Source organism: Scatophagus argus, chromosome 15, assembly GCF_020382885.2.
Source record: "Scatophagus argus isolate fScaArg1 chromosome 15, fScaArg1.pri, whole genome shotgun sequence".
NCBI lineage: Eukaryota > Metazoa > Chordata > Actinopteri > Scatophagidae > Scatophagus > Scatophagus argus.
The window spans coordinates 15,206,316-15,224,681 of record NC_058507.1 but is presented as its reverse complement, the minus strand read 5'-3'; the positions used below and the strand labels follow the sequence as shown (position 1 = coordinate 15,224,681).

Here is an 18,366-nt window from a genome sequence, read left to right as displayed (position 1 = left end):
TGATTCTTTTACTGTCACAGCTTTCCGCAACTGCAGTCAAGTGCTATACCACAAAAGAGTCTGAAAGTCATCTAAATACCATTTAGATGTGGATGGATGGCGTATTGTGTGACTGAGGGGCATCTTGGTCGTTTAAGGATTTAGGCACCAACTGAACCATAGTAGCCTTGGTTTGCATCCAGATGGGCACTGTTGTTACACAATACTGCCATTCTCTCTCTCTCTCTCTTGACCAAGAGGGAAAGTAGATGAACAGTACAAGGAACTTGACGCTGATGATGATACTGCATTGCTTTTGTGCCTTAGCCAAGCTCTTGCTTGCCGAATCATTATCCCTTCAATTAATTGGCTTACCTCACAAGGAATAAGCTATATATTCAAGTTATAATCAAGCCAGTTTGGAAAACAAGTCAAGTTTTCATCCTGGGCATAGGCTTCATCTGTTTATTTGTTCCCTGTGAATGTACGATGTGAAATGAGTGATACATGCCACGTTTATTCTTGTGCAAGGCCATAGTTGACATTCCTGCCCTGTTACCCCCCACTGGCTCAGAGCCTCCCATTTTTGAGTCAGCCATTCCTCTGTGTGTGGAGGTAACAAGCCAGAACAGTCTACATTGTACTGCAGCTATTGAGAGACTGGACACTGATACAGCCCCCGGCCTCTCCATTCAGCTCTCTGGAAATTGCACATGGAGCCAGAAAAGAGGGGAAGAGCCAGAAGAAGAGGAAGGAGGAATGGGGATATCTGGAGGAAAATGGACAGAGGGAAGAAGGATTGATGGCAGGATGTAAAAGTAGAGATATAAGAAGACCAGCACTGATGAAAAGAGACACATAGTGAGAGGAAATAGTTGCCAGTGGAAGAACTCCCCTCTGTTTCCACAAACCAAGTAGCTAGACCATCCTCTACTGATTGACATTCAAAGCAAGCTGGCAGCAAGCACTTTTTCTCTGCCTACGCCCACAGAACGGCAGGACGCAGGATCAATGGCTCAATCCCAATCAAAGATCCTTCCACCTCAGAGGCGTTGGCGTACTCAAGAGTGAGACTTCTGGCCCAGGCCTAGCAGAGAGGTGGGCAACAGTGGACACTAATGAGAGCAGGGAAGCAGGATGAGTAAAACCATCCGATGAAAATTCGGGTTGGACAGAGCAAGAAGGTGGACATCAGCACGGCCAAGCCAACTATTCGGTTCTGTCGCGGATATTTTCTCTGGTTCGGTCAACCTGTTTAACAACACACCATTCGTGGAACCGTCGTCATGCCAGCATCCAGGGGAGGCAGGCTACGCAGGAAGGGCTGCTCGCTGGCCCGAAGGACCCAGCGGCAGGCCACAGCAGCATGGCGGCTGCTCTACAGACTGCTCTTCATGGTGAGCAGACAATTTGGAGAGAACCTGAATATTTAGATAAATGATGTTAATTCTGTAATGTTTTATGCCGTTTTTGAAGGGGCCTCCCTAAGAGATGACAGAAAGTCATCTGCATTTCACGTTTTCAAATATTCGGAGACTGAGAGGATGCAATAAAGGCTTTTTGGTTTAACATTGATATATATGTGTGTGGTGTATAGGATAGAACTTGTGTCATGTCATATGAGTATCATATGTCATGTGAGCAGATTTATAGAAAATAAGAAATTATACTTGAAAAAACATTATACTGTACTTGAAAAAACATTTTGTCTTCGACATCTGGGTGAGGGACATCATGTACATGTGTGCATGGCAGCTGACTGAAAATGAAAATGCTACTGGACCCTGTCAGAAGGAAATAGAAACAAAATGACGCCCCAGCCCCTCTTTTCATGTTATTTTTATTTTTTTTTTCCTACCTGCAGGTCAACAAAGACCTCTTTTCTAAATTGACTATGGGGCATACATGGAGAGAAGAGGTAGAAACACGATCCAGAGCTGTCAGCTGTCAGTGAGAAAACCTGAATAGGAATTCGCAGCAGTGCTGTCACATCCACTCGTCTTCCCTGGCGCTCTCCGGCTTTTCTCCCGCCTCTGCTGGCTCCCATCCTCGGCTCTTAATTGGTTATTTGGGCTAGCTGTCAGGCTGTGTTGGTGGGATTGTTGTGAGGCAAAGGCAATTCCTGAGTCATGACGGTGTGTTCCTCCCTCTCTCTCTCTTCTTCTCTGCTCACCTCTTCTTGTCACGCTCCAATACAGTTTTTTGCCATTTAGTATTAGAAACCTGCGTGAGAGGTTACAGTGTGTTTCCATGTGCACACCTTTGCAATCAGGCATATTCGCACATTTTCTGCCCCAGCTCTGTGGCGCCTCCATCATCTTATTTGTTTGTGTGCTTGAGATGAACATGAGCTCATATCCTTCCACTGTGTGTGGGTGTGATGAGAATTAACTCGGAGCATTTGAGTGGCGGTGTGGGCTACCAGTCCCACACATGTTTCTCGAGACCCTGGCTGGCCTCCCCCTTTCCTCTGGGCGCCTGTAACTGAAATAAACGGCAGATATGACTGTTATCTGTCTCCACAAGGCTACTCTTCCCTGTCTGGAGCTACCAGTGATGAACATGTCGCTCTGATATCCTTCACCCTCTGTGTTTCCTTTTGGCAATCTGCCCCTGTCTGCCCTCCTGGCACAATTTGAACTTTTCCCAGAGTGTGGATCAGTGAATTAAGGTTGACTGGAAATTGAAATGGTGAAATATTATACCAGCTAAACATCAGCATGTTAGCATTGTCATTATGAAGATGTTTAGCATTCTGACATTAGTATTGAGCTTAAAGCCAGCTGTGCCTACGTACAGCTTAACAGAGCTGCTAGCATGGCTGTAGGCTTGTTTTGACCATTAATGGAACGTATTGTTTACTGTCAATCCAGTCGCTGTGTGTTTACTGGTACAGGTAGGTCCATTTGCAGTGTATGTGTGTGTCTTGCGTTCTGCAGCCGTCCCTCGACCAGCACAGAGGGAGACACTAAGTCCCTTCATAATTATCATCCTACATTCAAAGAGCTCCAGAGTGGAGTGCTGCTGTGGGTGGTGGATCACTTGAAAGAGGCTTAGCCCAGACATACGTAGAGGACATGGAGAGGCATTTTCCCCTTCTTTCTCTCTTTCTGTTCCCTCCCTCTCAGTCTGTCACCCTCACAGTCTGTATAAAAGAATTGGAGGGCCGTCTCTGGAGTGACCATGCTATAATGAGCTGGCTGATGAGTCGCAGGCTTATTAATGGAAGGCTTGATTGTCTGTGGGCTCCCTGGGAGTGGATGGGGAGAGTTGTAGCTCACACCAGTTTCAGTGCAGAATGACTCAGACAAGCTTTCACACACTGCTTTTGGAAGTGTGTATGTGGTGTATCAACGCCTGCATTGCCAGAACGAAGGGGGTATCGATTTGTGTGTTTTGCTGTACAGTCTTCAGTAGTGAGCTGGGCTTAAATGCTTGTTCATGTGAGACACACACACACACACACACACACACACAGGAAGGTGGAGAGTGCTGAGCAGCTGTTTGCCTGGTGCCTTGGCCATCCCACTGTGCTTTGTTGCTGTGCAGCGAATTGGAACCTGCTATTACTGGCACTTATCATACCCTGTTGAATCTAGTGACTGGCCACAGATTATAATGCTACATCATGTCATTCACTTGGAATAAGGAGGGCTGGTCATCATGAGGCTATTTTTAGCATAGAAATCACATCATAATTGATAGCTTGCGTACTGCTGTCTAGCAAAGCTTGGTGCAGTTGATGAAGTGTTGTGCTTGAGTAGCTTGTCAGGTTATAAATTAGGAAGGTTCTGATTTAGTGTACACACATTTACCTGCTTGAAAAGCACAGACTATACAGTGGCAACCACAGTTTAATACAGAAGGTTGGGAAATGTTATTCCCTCACATCTTTTTTTTAAGTCATGGGGAACAGAACAGAGAGGCTGATAACGGTTCACTTTCTGCCACAGTTGCTCAGAGACTACAGAATTGTATCTGCCACAGGCAAAATTTCACAGTGTGGTGCCTATGGCTGATGTTAATTTTTATACTCCAGGCAATCCAGTCCAGAGAGTAAAGTAATGCAGATTATCTGTTTCCATCTGTAAATGGTATGAAGTTCTTCATGGGGACCCACCTATCAAAGAAGTACAAAACAGGCTGAATACACGTTGTTGTTAAGGAGCAGAGGTATAAAATGCGCTAATTCTAACCCCGCCTCCCTCTAACACAAACCACTAATAACCACTTGGGATCTCCTGAAAAATCAAATTTTCTAGAATTGATGTGACACAAAACTGCATAAAGCTGTCCATTACAGATTTAGAAGAATCGTATAATGTGCTATAATGCTATCTACTAGGATATTCAGTTAGTCTTTCAGATATAAAGTCTTTGATGCAAAGCCAATTAGCATAGGGTGCATAACTAAATCTGTACCCAGGGGAATCACTGGCCATGTACAGTGTCGAATTATATACATCATTTTATACAGCTATGGAGCAGAAATCATTAGTGGTGAATACTTAAATAAGGGAGCTAAATGACTTAGATTTTCCATTTTAATAAATCCTTGAGGTTGTGTTTCTGTGCGGATACATGCCTCTGTACATGCATGCAGTGCAAAGTTACTCAAACAAGTGCAATCCTCATTTTATCCAGCAGGCTGTTATAATCCCAGAGCCACCTAACCTAAATACACCAATGTCTTTCGGTCACTCTACAGAGTGTGGACACAGTGTGCACTCTCTACCAGTCCTTCCAGGAAGGGACCGGCTCAGGACCTGGGGGTTTGATGAACGACACCAAGGAACCTCCAGTGAGACAGGGAGGGGCTGCCATGGGAGAAGCCACTCTGCTCAGACCTTGTCCAAGGCATATGAGTGCCACTGAGAGGTTACGCAAGGTCATCCAGGAACTGGTGGACACAGAGAAGTCCTATGTGAAGGTGAGCAAGAAGCTTCCAAAAGCAAGTTAAACACTAAGTGCTGGACAAAAGCACAAGTGAAAAATAGAAAAATACAATTTGCACACTAGCTAATGCTCCCATGAACATTTATTACAGATATTCAGACATATCTGAAGAATGGCTTGGACCTGATACGTCATATTAGAATATCTTATAAGAAGTAACATGAATATTTGATGAAACTCATGCTTGTGCTTTCCAAAGATTTAGAAAACTGGTCCACTGTACCATTTCTTTACTAGTAGGTTATGAATCTGTTTTTTTTCCTTTTCTTTTTATTTACACCAAGGCAAAAAGAAGCACCACAGAATCTTTTGAACCTAACTCACACTGTTATGTAAAGCAATAGGCACTATCATTGGCAACTGCCAAGTCCTAAGTGAACAAATTTAACACTTTCATATATAAGCTTTTGTACACTGATACCGCTCTTGAATCTGTATGGTAAATATGTCCCATCTTTACGCCAAATATAGCTTGGTATAAAGATGGGAAATGGCTTGGCTCTGTCCTGAGGTAACAAAAACTGCCTATCAGCACCTTTTAAAACTCACTAATTAACCGACAGATGAAGTGCTAATTAGGGAATCTTAATGGTGCTGCTAGAGGGATTTTGTTAACTTCAGAGCAAAGCTAACAGTTTACCCCTGTTCCCAGTCTTTAAGCTAAGCTAACTGGCTGTGGGTTCCAGCTTCATATCTGCTGCACAGATACCAGAGTGTCCATCTTCTCATCTTACCCTTAAAAATGCATATTTCTCAAAATCTTTTACTGACACTGTATAAGATATGCTTAACACTGACAAAATAAATGTGATAAAAAATAAATAAATAAAAGAACTGAAAGAAAGGCAGTGTACTGTGTCACAGAGCCCCGCCTTCTCTCCTCCTCTGCTCTGGTCTTATTTATCTTCCTCCTGCCCAATCATTTTGCCGCTCTCGTGTTTTTCAATACGACCTTTTCCTCCCCGACACACATTAAAGAGTCGCATTCATGATTGCCTTGACTCTGCAACACTTGTCATTGCTGGTATTTTTTCGGCATTCCTCTTCATATTCTCATATTTCATTAAGTTCCTTTTCCCATGCACCCCTCTCCTTCAACCTGCCGTTTATTTGTAATAGAGGGTAGAGATTGTCTTCCAAGAGTGGCTTAATGCAGGCCTGCTCGCCCGTATCCATGCACCACTAGCGACTGCTTGGAAAGAGGATGAGGAGGAGGAGGAGGTCGAGGAGAAAGCTCATAAATCAACCTAATGAGAATATCCCCACTGATACCAAGACAAGCTACAGCCACATTAAAGCAATGGGGGCGATAAGGGGAGATAGAGGGAGAAGATGGAGGAATGAGGTAAGGGACAGTTGGAGGGAGACAGCTGGAGGTTACAAAGAGAGAAACAAAGAGTGATGCTGAAAGGGATTTTAAAGGACAGACAGGTTAAGGGATAATGTTTACTTAATGCCTTTTGATTCCTTGTCACTGACCTTCGTCTGTATTTTTTGTGTGCAGGATCTGGACTGTTTGTTCGAGATCTACCTGAAACCCCTGCAGAATGAAACCTTCCTCACACTGGACGAGGTGGGTGACAAGTGTTTTTTTGTGTGTTATAATGTGTGAAGTATGGTAAACATGATGAGGTGTAGCATCTGGAGGTGTGTGCTGAGAGGTGCTGAGGTGATATAGGCCCTTGAATTCATTGAGTGTTTATTACCCAGAGGTGACGTCGATGAACTCTGCTGGGCCATATCTCTCTCATTACCACTGTGACTGACTGGAGGACAAATTAGCATTTCTCTACATTGACCTTCCTGTGTCCCACAGGGACACACCAATAAAGGCTAGCTTAACAATAAACCTACCCTTTAAGCACTCACCTCAGATTCACACAACAGAGGATAGCTGTCCAGTCATTCCGGTGCACCTTTTTCTTGAATAAAGTGTTTTTTCTTCCATTTAAAAACGTATGTAATTAAAGTGTCATTGCATGTTCCCGCGTCAACATATAGTATAGAAGTAGCAGCTTCAGCATGCTAATGACCTTAGCACTGAAGTTTCCAGCCCTGTGTGCAGCGCTGTGCCAGGAGCGACCTCAAACACAGGACGTATCTCCCAAGACACACTAGTCGATAGGCCACTGAGTACTGGGGCAAATTAAAAGGCCATTATGGGACAGTGGGACGTGTCCAGACACAAAATGGACGAGGGCATGTTATCCCCCGAACAGCTTTTAATGACTGTGTTAGACACTAGAAGTTTTTACGTGTGTTCTGTACTTGAAGCATGGCCATAGCTTGTCCCTAAGTGCCTTTGTCAGAGATGGAGCCATCAAAGTGGAGGTTTTATAACACTCCAGGGTGCCTGTCTGACTGAATGTTATGACTTACAAGCTATCTGGCTCTTTTTTCCTTATTGCCTCATATTCCTTTACTCCCTCTCCCGTCTTCCCCTCCCATTCCATTCTATGCCATTTTTCTCTCATACATCCATATCCATCACCTTCTCCCACAATTCTGTGCTACCTCTCACCTCTTTCCATCCGTTATCCTACTGCCATCCCATTCTTTTCCTCAGATGGAGAGTCTGTTTGGCAGCCTGCCAGAGATGTTGGACTTCCAGAGGGTTTTTCTACAGACCCTGGAGGAGAGGATCGCCTCCTCGCCTGATTTCAGCACCTTGGAGACCCCCTCACAGTTCAAGGTGAGAAGCACACACAGTAACATATCACATTATTGATTAAATGTCCAAAGATTCAGTGTTGATTCCATGAGTGTGAGTATACAGAACAACATTATTTGCCCACCAGATGATTTTAGCAACTAGACCAAAAGAAAGGCAGGCTCTTTGAGATCTTGAGGTTTATAAATAATTGAGGTGGTGTGGCAGGACCATCACCGGCTGATTTATAGGCTTGACATGACACGGTGTGCGGCCTATTGATCGAGGCAGCGGTTCACTGGTTAGAATGTGAGCTGCTGAAAGCTGGTGTACTCATGAGGGTTAGGCGAGAGGGAGAGGACAGAGAGGGCGCTTGAATAAAGCCCCAAGAGAGGGAGGACTGAGTTGTCTTGTCACGACTTCACATGTTCACACACTTTCATCCTCTCCTCCCTCTGTATGCATTTGGCTCTGTGTGACATCACTCTCTTTCCATCTGTGTGACACTCAGTCCGTGTCTTTGTTTTTCCCCTCCCACCCTCTCCATTTCCAGAAGCTCCTGTTTTCTCTTGGGGGTTCCTTCCTCTACTACGCTGACCATTTCAAGCTGTACAGTGGTTTCTGTGCCAACCACATCAAGGTCCAGAAGGTCCTGGAAAGAGGTATGATGCCCACTTGTATGCATGAAGAATACAGGATGGGCTGCATGCACTCTTGTTGCACAACATGAGAATGAGGAGTAGCATACAATAATACATCTGCAGACACATGCTAATCTGAATTGTCCCACATCCCTGCTTCCTTGCACCTCCGTTGCATCAGAGACACCTCACAGCACTCACTGTTGAAGGTTTGGCCTCCTCTCTTGGGAAACAAATCCATTATTTACAAAAGTAAATGTCCCAGAGTGAGATAGTAGATGAAAGTGAAGTGGGTGATGTGTCTCCAGTTCACCGCAAACCCCATTCCATCTTCCAAGTCAACCACACACACACACACACAAAATATTGTGGGGAGAAGGAATATTCTCCACCTTTCATTTTGTGATATATGGTTTCTAAACATTCAAAGCTATTACCTGTTTTACAGCAGATGAAATTAAAACAAATACATGCATTTATACTCGGACTTTGGATAACCTTGTCTGCTAACTGCAGATATGCGACTGTGACAACCTAAGTGCCCCAGTAATGGGTCCATGGGTCCTGCTTCAGCATGTGACAGAGCGGACATTTTAAAGTTGATTTATGCCTGCTAAGATGCTGGCCTTTCTGCCACTATTTGGGAACACTGCCCAGCAGTGCTGAGAGAAATGTAAGAAGATTGGCCTCTTTGCCGACATGGGGGGATGGGGGTGGGCAAATTGCCCCCTTGTGCTGCTTAAATCTGCCCCATTACTAGAATTGCATAGCATGTTCCTCGAAGTAAGAAGCAGGATGGATATTTAATAGGATTAGGGAAAAAAACACCCAGAAAAGTGTCTGATGGGTCAAAATTACCCAGAGGAGAACAAAGTGTGGTAAACATGGTTATCAAAGCCACACCGGGCTTAACACCGGAGCATCAAATATAACTGTCCTTTTCAGACAGATCTTGGCATAGTGATTATCCTTAAGTCCTTCAGCCCATGGGCAGTGCCAGCTTGGTGCAAAATGGCTCCAAACTGGCAGAAGATGCCAAATTCAAAGTATTCTACTTACAGGGTTCATACACCCTATTCTTTAACCAGCTTTAAATGGTGGGGTGCAAACTACTATGGCTGGTGCACACAAACTAAAATTAGAACACCATGCAGAAATATAATTGCAAAGTACAGATAGTGTTAGCCAAGTATAACAAGGTGATAGTAGCATTGAGTATATAGTTGGCTCAGCATGTTACTGAACACCCTGCACAGTCTGGTCACGACCAGCTGATCCAAGGATACAGAGAAGAAATCTGTGGGAGTCTGTCAACCCTTTAAGTAATTATATGCCCATCTTTGCCATCTTCATCACCCCCCTCCCTTTCCTATCATGCCAAGGGCCCTGGGTTGCCTTACTTTCTCTGTTTATTTGTCGACTTGTTAATTGCCTGCCAATTACTCTAGAAGGTGTCGATGCTGCTGCCTGTCTGTGGCTGGGAGTGCTATAATTAATACTTTAATGGCTCCCCTCAGTACGTGCTGTGGAAGCATACTGTTCAGGGAAAATGTCATCACCTTTACTGAAGGCTCATTCTGTATTATATACCTGTCATTTCACACTGTGCTTTTGACTTCAGTGTAAACTGGGGAGTCCCAACTTGATCATTTTCACTACAATGTAAATAAAGCAGTTTTAGTTTTTAAGTGACCCATCATAGTTATTCATAATTTTTTTTATATACTTTTGCTTTGTAAAAACACCTGTCTACAATTTAGTGGTACTCTGAGGTAATGTTAGTATGTGTACACTGTAGGTTTACACTTCAGTACTGCAGTGATCATGGTAGGTTGAGGAGAAGCCTACACTACCCCCTGCTGGAGACAGCTTATTGCACCATGATTCTGCACTGACCTGCACACGATCGTGTCAGATTTGCATTTGGCTTATGACACAGCCAAAGATCTCTCTCACTATGTATGCATGAGAGCCTCTGAGTACATGAGGAAACACAAACACCAAATACAAAGATGGTAAACTGCTGAAATAATCATATTAATTCAGAATGTGTGTGTTTTTCAGCTAAGACAGATCAGGCCTTCAAGGAATTCCTGGATGCGAGAAACCCCACCAAGCAGCACTCATCCACCCTGGAGTCCTACCTGATTAAACCAGTGCAGAGGGTACTCAAATACCCCCTGCTGCTCAGAGAGCTGGTCTCCCTCACTGATGCTGACAGCGAGGAGCACTATCACCTCACCGGTATGGAGAGGGGGGGAGAGGAATACACAAATTTACAGACACACAGGGAGGATGTGCTGAAGATATAGACCATGTTCACACATTATGTTGTCATGCCATCATGCATGGGAGCATTAGGCATTTCTGTCATACACAATGAGCAAATAAAATCTGCCACTGTAATGCAAAGCACTCGCATATACAGATCTCTGTTAATACTTCATTCTGTTCTTGTCCCTACAGAGGCTCTGAAAGCCATGGAGAAGGTAGCCAGCCACATCAATGAGATGCAAAAGATCTACGAGGATTACGGCTCTGTGTTTGATCAGCTAGTCTCTGAGCAGACCGGCCATGATAAAGAGGTAGATACACATCAAATTCTTAATCACCAGGCATAGTAAATACCAAGTTGCCTTGGTGAGATTGGCATAGCGTCCATCATTTTGCAGGACACCTGCTACAATATACAAATACTTAATTCTTATCACAGTTTAAACTTCTTCAATCCAGTTATCTATCAGTACATCAGAGTGGAGCTGTTAAGCTTATGTTGTTTACGCTGTCTTCTGTTCATTGCCTCTGGGGGTTGAATACATTTACAAATTGATGGAATATTTAGTTGGTAACCACTGCATAAATATTCAAAGTGAATGCTAAATAATGCTGTCTAGAATAGTGTATGTTTTCAATGTGTTTAGCAGCTCTCAAATAAAAACCAGACAAAGGTTTGCTTGAAAATCAGCTTGCACCCCATGCGGAAACACTAGTTTGTAGTGTCTGCGGAGCTCCATTCATTCATAGACATGGGTAGTTAGTATGTATCTCACACAGCAATGAAAAGCCAAAAGTCTGTGTTGTTGTTGTTGTCTGCTCCCTCTGCCTCCGCTTTCTTCTAAATCCTCTCTTGTGTCCGTCGCAGGTCACTGAGATCTCTATGGGAGAGTTTCTCATGCATTCCTCAGTGGTCTGGCTCAACCCGCATCCATCGCTGGGCCGCATGAGAAAAGACCCCGAAATGACCGTGTTTGGTGAGTCTACACACTCGCCCTGCCACCATTGCTGTTTCATTCTGGGAAAAGGAGTCCTTGAAATTTTCCTTCCCACATTCTCAACCCTTGCCAAAGTCCAAAGATGTGTTACCTGCTATGCCCACTAAACTCCTCATAATGTTTTATCTTAAAGGCTTTGGGCAAAAACGACTAAATATGGAAATTTTTAATATTAGATCCCTTTTTTTATGTCATCCATGGATGCTTGCAGTTAAAAGTTACAAACCATTTGTATAGGGTTTGCCATGCAGCCACATATAACTGTGTCTGCAGTTACACAATTTCAATATCCGTAGCTGTAGTGCTGATATATGCTTTAAGGCTTCAAGCTGGCATCTAAAACACTTTTGTGGGGTTCCTCTCCTTCAGTCAGCTTTCCCCAAGAGGCATTCACAGTCAAAAGTAAGACGCTGATGTGTTCTCTCTCTCTCACCAGTGTTCAAGAAAGCGGTGATATTGGTCTACAGGGAAAACAACAAGCTGAAGAAGAAGATGGTAAGTTTAGTGTCTGTTGCACTCATTTATTCTCATGTGCCACAAATGGTGTGAAACGTAACATTCTCCTCTTCTCCCTTACATGGCATTTTCTATGTGATGACCAGACCAACCCTCGTTCAGCACTTTCTCACGGAGATTCGGACCCCTTTAAGTTCCGTTGGCTCATTCCACTCTCTGCACTGCAGGTCAGATTGGGAAATACTGCAGGTAAGAGGCCAGCACACTGCCACATTATCCTCACTAAATCACTCACAAAGTACATCCACTAAATCTTTCTGTTCTTTCTCCCCTTTCATATTTCCCCACACACACCCCTAAGCTCATTCTCCTCGCCCACACACATACACGGCTTCTGGCATTTCTATTCAGCTGCCACCCTCCCTCCTTATCGCCTTCTGAAACCATAAACCATATTTGGACTGCATGATTAAAAGCCTCTCCTTTATTTCCTCACTCTCCCAGGAACAGGCACAGAAAGCAGTTGCATCTGGGAGCTGATTCACTCCAGGTCTGAAGTGGAAGGCAGACCAGAGACCATTTTCCAGCTGTGTAGCAGGTCAGAGATTAAACTTTCAGGTGGAATCAGTAGTAATTCTTGTATGCATTCATGGATCACCTTTTTTTTGCCTGTTACACACAGAATTTGGACATTTTTTTTAAAACGATAATTAAGGTTTATTTTAGCTTTAGTGTTGTTTTTGTAGTTTTGGCCAGCATTTCTATATGTTATGGTAGCATTGCACTCACCAAAGTAATGAGGTCTGGGATGTTCAACAGGCCAAGTGGTCGGTAGCGTTGTAAACAGTCCAGCAGTTTAGCCACATAGTTGAATGCACTTATTGCACTTGGGAGCAAAAACAAAGTGAGCATATTCTTAATGTTGGTAATAATCTCACTGCACAGGAAAACTGTACACACAGCTATTTTAAGTAGAGTAGGTCAGACTTAAACCAGTAGTTTGTCAGTAAAGTTTAATAGATATTTACAATAAACAGTTTCCATCTATATGAAATATTGTCTATTTTTACATTTTTGCCTGATATCAGCTCTCTAACCTGCAAATATGAAGGTAGGGCAGCTGCCAGTTCACTTAGCTTAGCATAAAGACTGGAATCAGGTAGGGAAGCAGCTTGCCAGGCTCTCCAGTTCTTTCCCTCAGATTACATCTATAATGATCATTTATAATGTTTATAAAACCAAAAAATGTATATTAACTAGAAAATTCAAATGTTTAATTTTTCCTTTTTGTGCATGTGCATTTTTTTAGTATGTAGTTTAATAATGTAAGGTTTTCATATCATGGTTCTCGTAGAAGACACATAAGTGTTCTGACTCTTAGCTTGGCATTTTTCCCTATGCATCCCTATGTTTGCTGTTGATTTATCATTTAGCAATAAATGTGGTCTACTTGGGAATAGTGGTGAGAGTGAAGCCTGTGACCAAATTGGTAATTCTCATTACACACTGTGAAATTGGGATCACTCCTAATGAACTAAATCACCCATTTCACTGGGGACACAATGGAACTCTCTCAACAATCCCCTTAATCTATATTTAGCTTTGGATATCAAGTTTGACATACCCTGTGCTCATGTTACTATGATGTCTCTGCTGTGTCCTCCTCAGTGTGCCAGAGAGCAAAGTCAACATCATCAAGGTGATCCGCTCCATCCTCAGGGAGAACGTGAGGAGGAACATGAGGAGCGAGGGCATGTTGGAGAGGGGCTGTAAGGAGCGCCTGACCCCCCTGCGCTGCACCTTGCCCTCCTCTGCCAGGCTAGGTGAGTGTGCAGAAGCATTCTTTCTTTTTAAATTTTTAAAAAATGCTATTTTATTTTTAAGGAGAAGATACTTCTGTGAATTAAAAATCCATGAACAACACACTTGACATTTGTTTCAAGTACCATAGACTGCTTCCCTGTCCACATAGGGCAAATTAGTGATACTTTTTGATTGGGTATTTAGCCATTAAAGGTCATTTGGCTTTGAAAATCTGTAACGCTGCATGTATTCATGCACTTTAGATATTGATCTTGTCTTACTTTTTAGGTCATAAAATGTCAAAGAGAATTATTGTGCAAGTGTTGGGCTCAGATAATCTGACTCCCATCTCCACATTTGTTACCAGGTTCCTCCAGGGCTTCCTGGTTGTGCAGGCAGCCACTTGGAGATCTCTCCACCCAGACGGGGATTCCCAAGTTGGGGCCAGACTCAGACGAGGGAAGCCTGAGCAGTGGAACCTACAGTTTGTCCGGAGCTCCTCCACCTTGCACCTCCCCAGACTCGCATATCCCGCCTGTCCAGAAGGAGTGGTCTGAGACATCTGGACCTAACTTGCAGCCAGTCTCCACCTCGGCTGTGAAAGAGTCAGATATTTTAAGTGATGAAGATGATGATGGCTTCAGTGAAGGGGGGGCAAGGAGGGACAGTGGAGACAGCAGTTCCCCAACTAGTGCCATTGAAGATCAGTTCCTCCAGCTTCAACTCTCAGAGGACGCTGTGTCAAAATGTGCACTGGCTCCCTGTGTTCAGCCTGAGGGAGTAGGGGACACTCCAGAAACCCAACCCAAACTGACACGAGGACATTTTAATGCTGTTAAAAAGAAACCCAGCAGTTTCAGGAGGAGCAAGGGTGCACTGTTGAACATGAAGGCGCACAGCAGGTCATTGGACAGCCAGACAGATGCAGCATCTCCATCAGGGGTAGTGGACCTCAACACGCTGCTGGAGAGAGAGTTCAGCGTCCAAAGTCTGACTTCTGTCGTGAATGAAGACTGTTTCTATGACCCAGCTGATAGCTGTGCCTCTGACTCTGGAAATACCACCTCCTCGTAGGGGGCATGATGGACAGAACAGAACTATACTGTACCCAGGTCACAAGTTAATGGTCACAAAGATCAGAGGTGCCAACCAAAGCCCCTGCGTCACAACAGAGGAAAACACCACCCTCTACACGGATGGCTGTGAAGCTGTGCCTCAAATCGGAAGTCAGTTTAGTAAGCCACACACCTGCCTGCTCAGAGTTAGCTGAAAGTGATCTCTTCTGATGGAAGCCTGTTGGCTGATAGAGCCAAGTTTCTTCCCCCAGAGAGGCGAAGCGAGGCGATTTCTGTCCCATTGATAATGACTGCAATGAATCTGTCAAGCACTGCTGCGTTCCTGTGAACTACTCGGTTCTCTGGGCTTTGCCTCCTCACAGCAAATGGTCTGAGTGACACACTCCCATTCTAGTTTCCCCTGCAGCTCACACTGATTGGCAGTTTTTATTTGGTTTTTGACCTATTCTATGAGGAAATGGGGAGAATGTCCTTGGTCTGTCAGTTCTAAAAGTTAAAAGAGAAGCGAAGTTCATAGTGTATATAAAGCCACAGGATACTGCGATGAAATAAGTTTGACTTTGTTGAGTTGTTATTGTGCTACATATTTTAGAGTTTTCTGGGCAGCAGGTTTTCACTCAGAGGTCTAGTCTTAAGACTAAAATATTCGTTTGTATTTGGTTTCAGAGAACCAAACACTATAGGTCACCAATTAGTACAAATTACATTATTGTTACAAATTAGATGAGATTAGGCACCGAGTGAAGGCTATAACAGATTAATAACATCCACACAAAGAGTTACGGCGGTCAGGTCAAACTACCTGAGAAGACATTTGCCTAAGTGAACAGGAAGGACACCGGCCTCCACAACCAAGCCTGTGTGCTGTATTTTGTGCACTAAAGTACACTGTTTGCCTATATATTTTAAATATTTTTTTATCTGTACAGGTTTAATGTAATTAATGCTGTTTTTATTTATTAATAGGTTTGATTATGTATATCTTAGCGAAGTAACTTTTTGGGTGAAGGCTTGAACCGCTGACTAAAGATTTGGTCCATAAGTAAATAAAAAAGATGCAATACAGCGTTTTTTCCACTTAATTTTAAATGTAGCCTACTGGATTTTGGTTCTTTTGCTGAAGATTGTAATTTCCAGTGTATGCACTGGAAAGTGTTTTTGAGATATGGCTGCTTCACTGAATGATTTAAACTGCAATAACGTTTAAACTCCGACGTTTCTCTTTATGTGTCCTGTGTATATAATCTTTTCTATCTTTGAAACATTTACTTATTCTACTTGACTCTGTACAGGTAAGAAACAAGGCAGGAATTAGCAATAAATACAGCTGATATTTTTGTAAAATGTTTTGTTTGCCATTGCATAAAGTACATGTTGAGGTACTATAAAAAGGCAAACCACTACGACATTCTTTACCTTCTCAGCTCAACCTTATCATGCCTTTAATGCTAGTATACCAATGAATGTGAATGGCCCATTCTTATAGAATTGTTTTATAAATAAAAGTTTTATCTGTGAATGACGCCTGGAGAACAGTGCTTTCAACTTGCAGTTCAGCTGTCAGTTCATTTTTGCATAACCTTTATGTTCTATTGACAGGTAACACAGAGCTGGGAAGCAACCGTCTTATCTCCGGCTTGGTCCCTTGGCTAGATGTGCCGCAAGTCCCCCATTAGCTGTCAAAAGAAGCACAAAAGTCTATATCCTGGTGTTGTAAGAAAAGGTATATCCTCAGTAGAATACATAATTATCTGACAGAAGTGGGGCACAGTTACACAGAAAGAAAGCATTTCTGTGTTGCTTGAATTTTCTACATGTGTGATATTAACATGTGGGAAATGAGCAGATTTAGTCATTCCACAAGGAGAAATTATTAGTTTTTCCTATTCTTTCATATTAATACTAGCAGACTGTTTTGCAAGTCTCATTCATTTTTCCCCACTTACGTCATTACTGACATTTTGAGGCAACTCAAATAGGAGATTGTATAAACATCATGATTCTTAAAGCAAGCCTATGTAACATTTTCTGTAAAATGGCTGCTGTGGCCATAAGCAACAATTATGTGACAATATTTGATGCTAAAACTCAAGTACAAAAAGTACAAAAGTAAAAAAGTCATAAAAAAGTCATAAAATCAGTGAACAGACTCAGTAATGTCAGATAAACAGCAATATAAATAATATATATATGTTTGTTAATATTAGCCACCATTACTGCTCACACCAGACCAAGTATGGTTACATAGTGTTGCTTTAAACATCAAAAATGAGAACTGAAATTGAAAGCAATGAATAGGTTTTTTGAAACACTTGTGCTTTGGGGGAAATTACTCTTTAAGAAGCTTTATAACCTGCTGCCAACCACCACCTGTTCAGTCTGATGCACTCCATTGGGTTACACTAGGACAATGATACAGAAGAGAACAATTAGCAGTTTGAGACACACGGGATTATTTCTTGTCACAGTAAACAGGTGTGGAGGTCCAACACACAGGCAAGGATGATGATGAAGCATCCAAATATGTGTGGACAGGTAACTTTGGCAGAGTAACATGGAAAGCATCTTGTGATCTTTTACTATTTTAGAGTCACAGCATTTTATCATCTGCGACAAATCACTTGCTATGATGGTGGCTGGGCAGCAGCTACAAGGATAAAATTGCATTTGGTTCAGGTCGGTTGTGATTTATCACCTTGCCATGCAATGACAGACAGCTGTGGCAGTTTTATGGTCTGAATACCACACTAAAATCTATCCAAGTTTAATTCTGAAAGGTGGTATGCTGAGGATCATTACTCCTGATTTATGCAACGTTTGGTGAAACTGATTCACACTCCTTTTATCTGGGAATGACTAAGTGTAAAATATTCTCCAAACACTTTGACACCTGCCTGCATAATAGCATATAGACAGTAATGTTTTCATACATATGATAACACAGTTGTTGTACTTGATGGTATGAATATTGCAAAACTATGCAGCTATTTTATACAAAACATCTTACAAACAAGACTCTAACGTGGATATCAATCTACATCGGAAGTGTTATAAAAATGCAAATAGAAAATGTGCATAATATGGACACGTTTACTTACTTACTGATACATTTATATGGGAATACTTTACTTACTGCGTTACGTTTTTTGTTACATTCCTATACAACATGTCTGATAGGCTACCCCACATGAGGATGTAGTTCACTCACCTGTGATTGCATGACTGGTCTCGGTTATCACACATTCTGGGTTGGAAACTGTAGCTAACAGTCCGCTTCTGGCTTTAATTGTTGCAGAGAAGACAGCTGAAGTATTAACTTGGAGGTAAAATGCAAATGGTAACGTTTAAAGCTATTATACAGTCCAACCAAACAAACATCATTACAGCGTAGCATAACATAGGATCTACTGCTGCACAGGTGTATCTAATCAGCAGCTAATTACCTTCCATGACATCAGCACTCAGCCTCCAGTCTCTTCCCACACATGCAATAATCTTCTAAAATAAAGGCACAAAAAACCAAATCATGCTTT

General features: G+C 42.7%; 1 protein-coding gene and 1 long non-coding RNA gene across 7 annotated transcripts in view; one reads left to right on the top strand and one right to left on the bottom strand.

Moving 5' to 3' along the window:
- tiam2a (TIAM Rac1 associated GEF 2a) overlaps positions 1–16,352 on the top strand; it is a 67,744-nt gene extending 51,392 nt beyond the window's left edge. For all 6 annotated transcript variants that reach the window (XM_046412052.1, XM_046412049.1, XM_046412053.1 and 3 more), the window contains 12 exons: positions 4,688–4,909; positions 6,440–6,508; positions 7,502–7,627; positions 8,139–8,247; positions 10,291–10,470; positions 10,693–10,811; positions 11,369–11,477; positions 11,935–11,993; positions 12,101–12,203; positions 12,459–12,552; positions 13,623–13,777; positions 14,125–16,352. In XM_046412052.1, coding sequence (XP_046268008.1) covers positions 4,688–4,909; positions 6,440–6,508; positions 7,502–7,627; positions 8,139–8,247; positions 10,291–10,470; positions 10,693–10,811; positions 11,369–11,477; positions 11,935–11,993; positions 12,101–12,203; positions 12,459–12,552; positions 13,623–13,777; positions 14,125–14,831 — 2,052 coding nt within the window. In that variant the 3' untranslated portion in view covers positions 14,832–16,352. The remainder of the gene's footprint in view (positions 1–4,687; positions 4,910–6,439; positions 6,509–7,501; positions 7,628–8,138; positions 8,248–10,290; positions 10,471–10,692; positions 10,812–11,368; positions 11,478–11,934; positions 11,994–12,100; positions 12,204–12,458; positions 12,553–13,622; positions 13,778–14,124) is intronic.
- LOC124071497 lies at positions 10,807–13,709 on the bottom strand. Its single transcript, XR_006845334.1, has 4 exons — positions 13,579–13,709; positions 12,744–12,840; positions 12,076–12,175; positions 10,807–11,978 (listed from the first exon to the last, which is right to left on the bottom strand). It is a non-coding gene; the product is annotated as an uncharacterized LOC124071497 (long non-coding RNA).
- Positions 16,353–18,366: the final 2,014 nt, after the last annotated feature.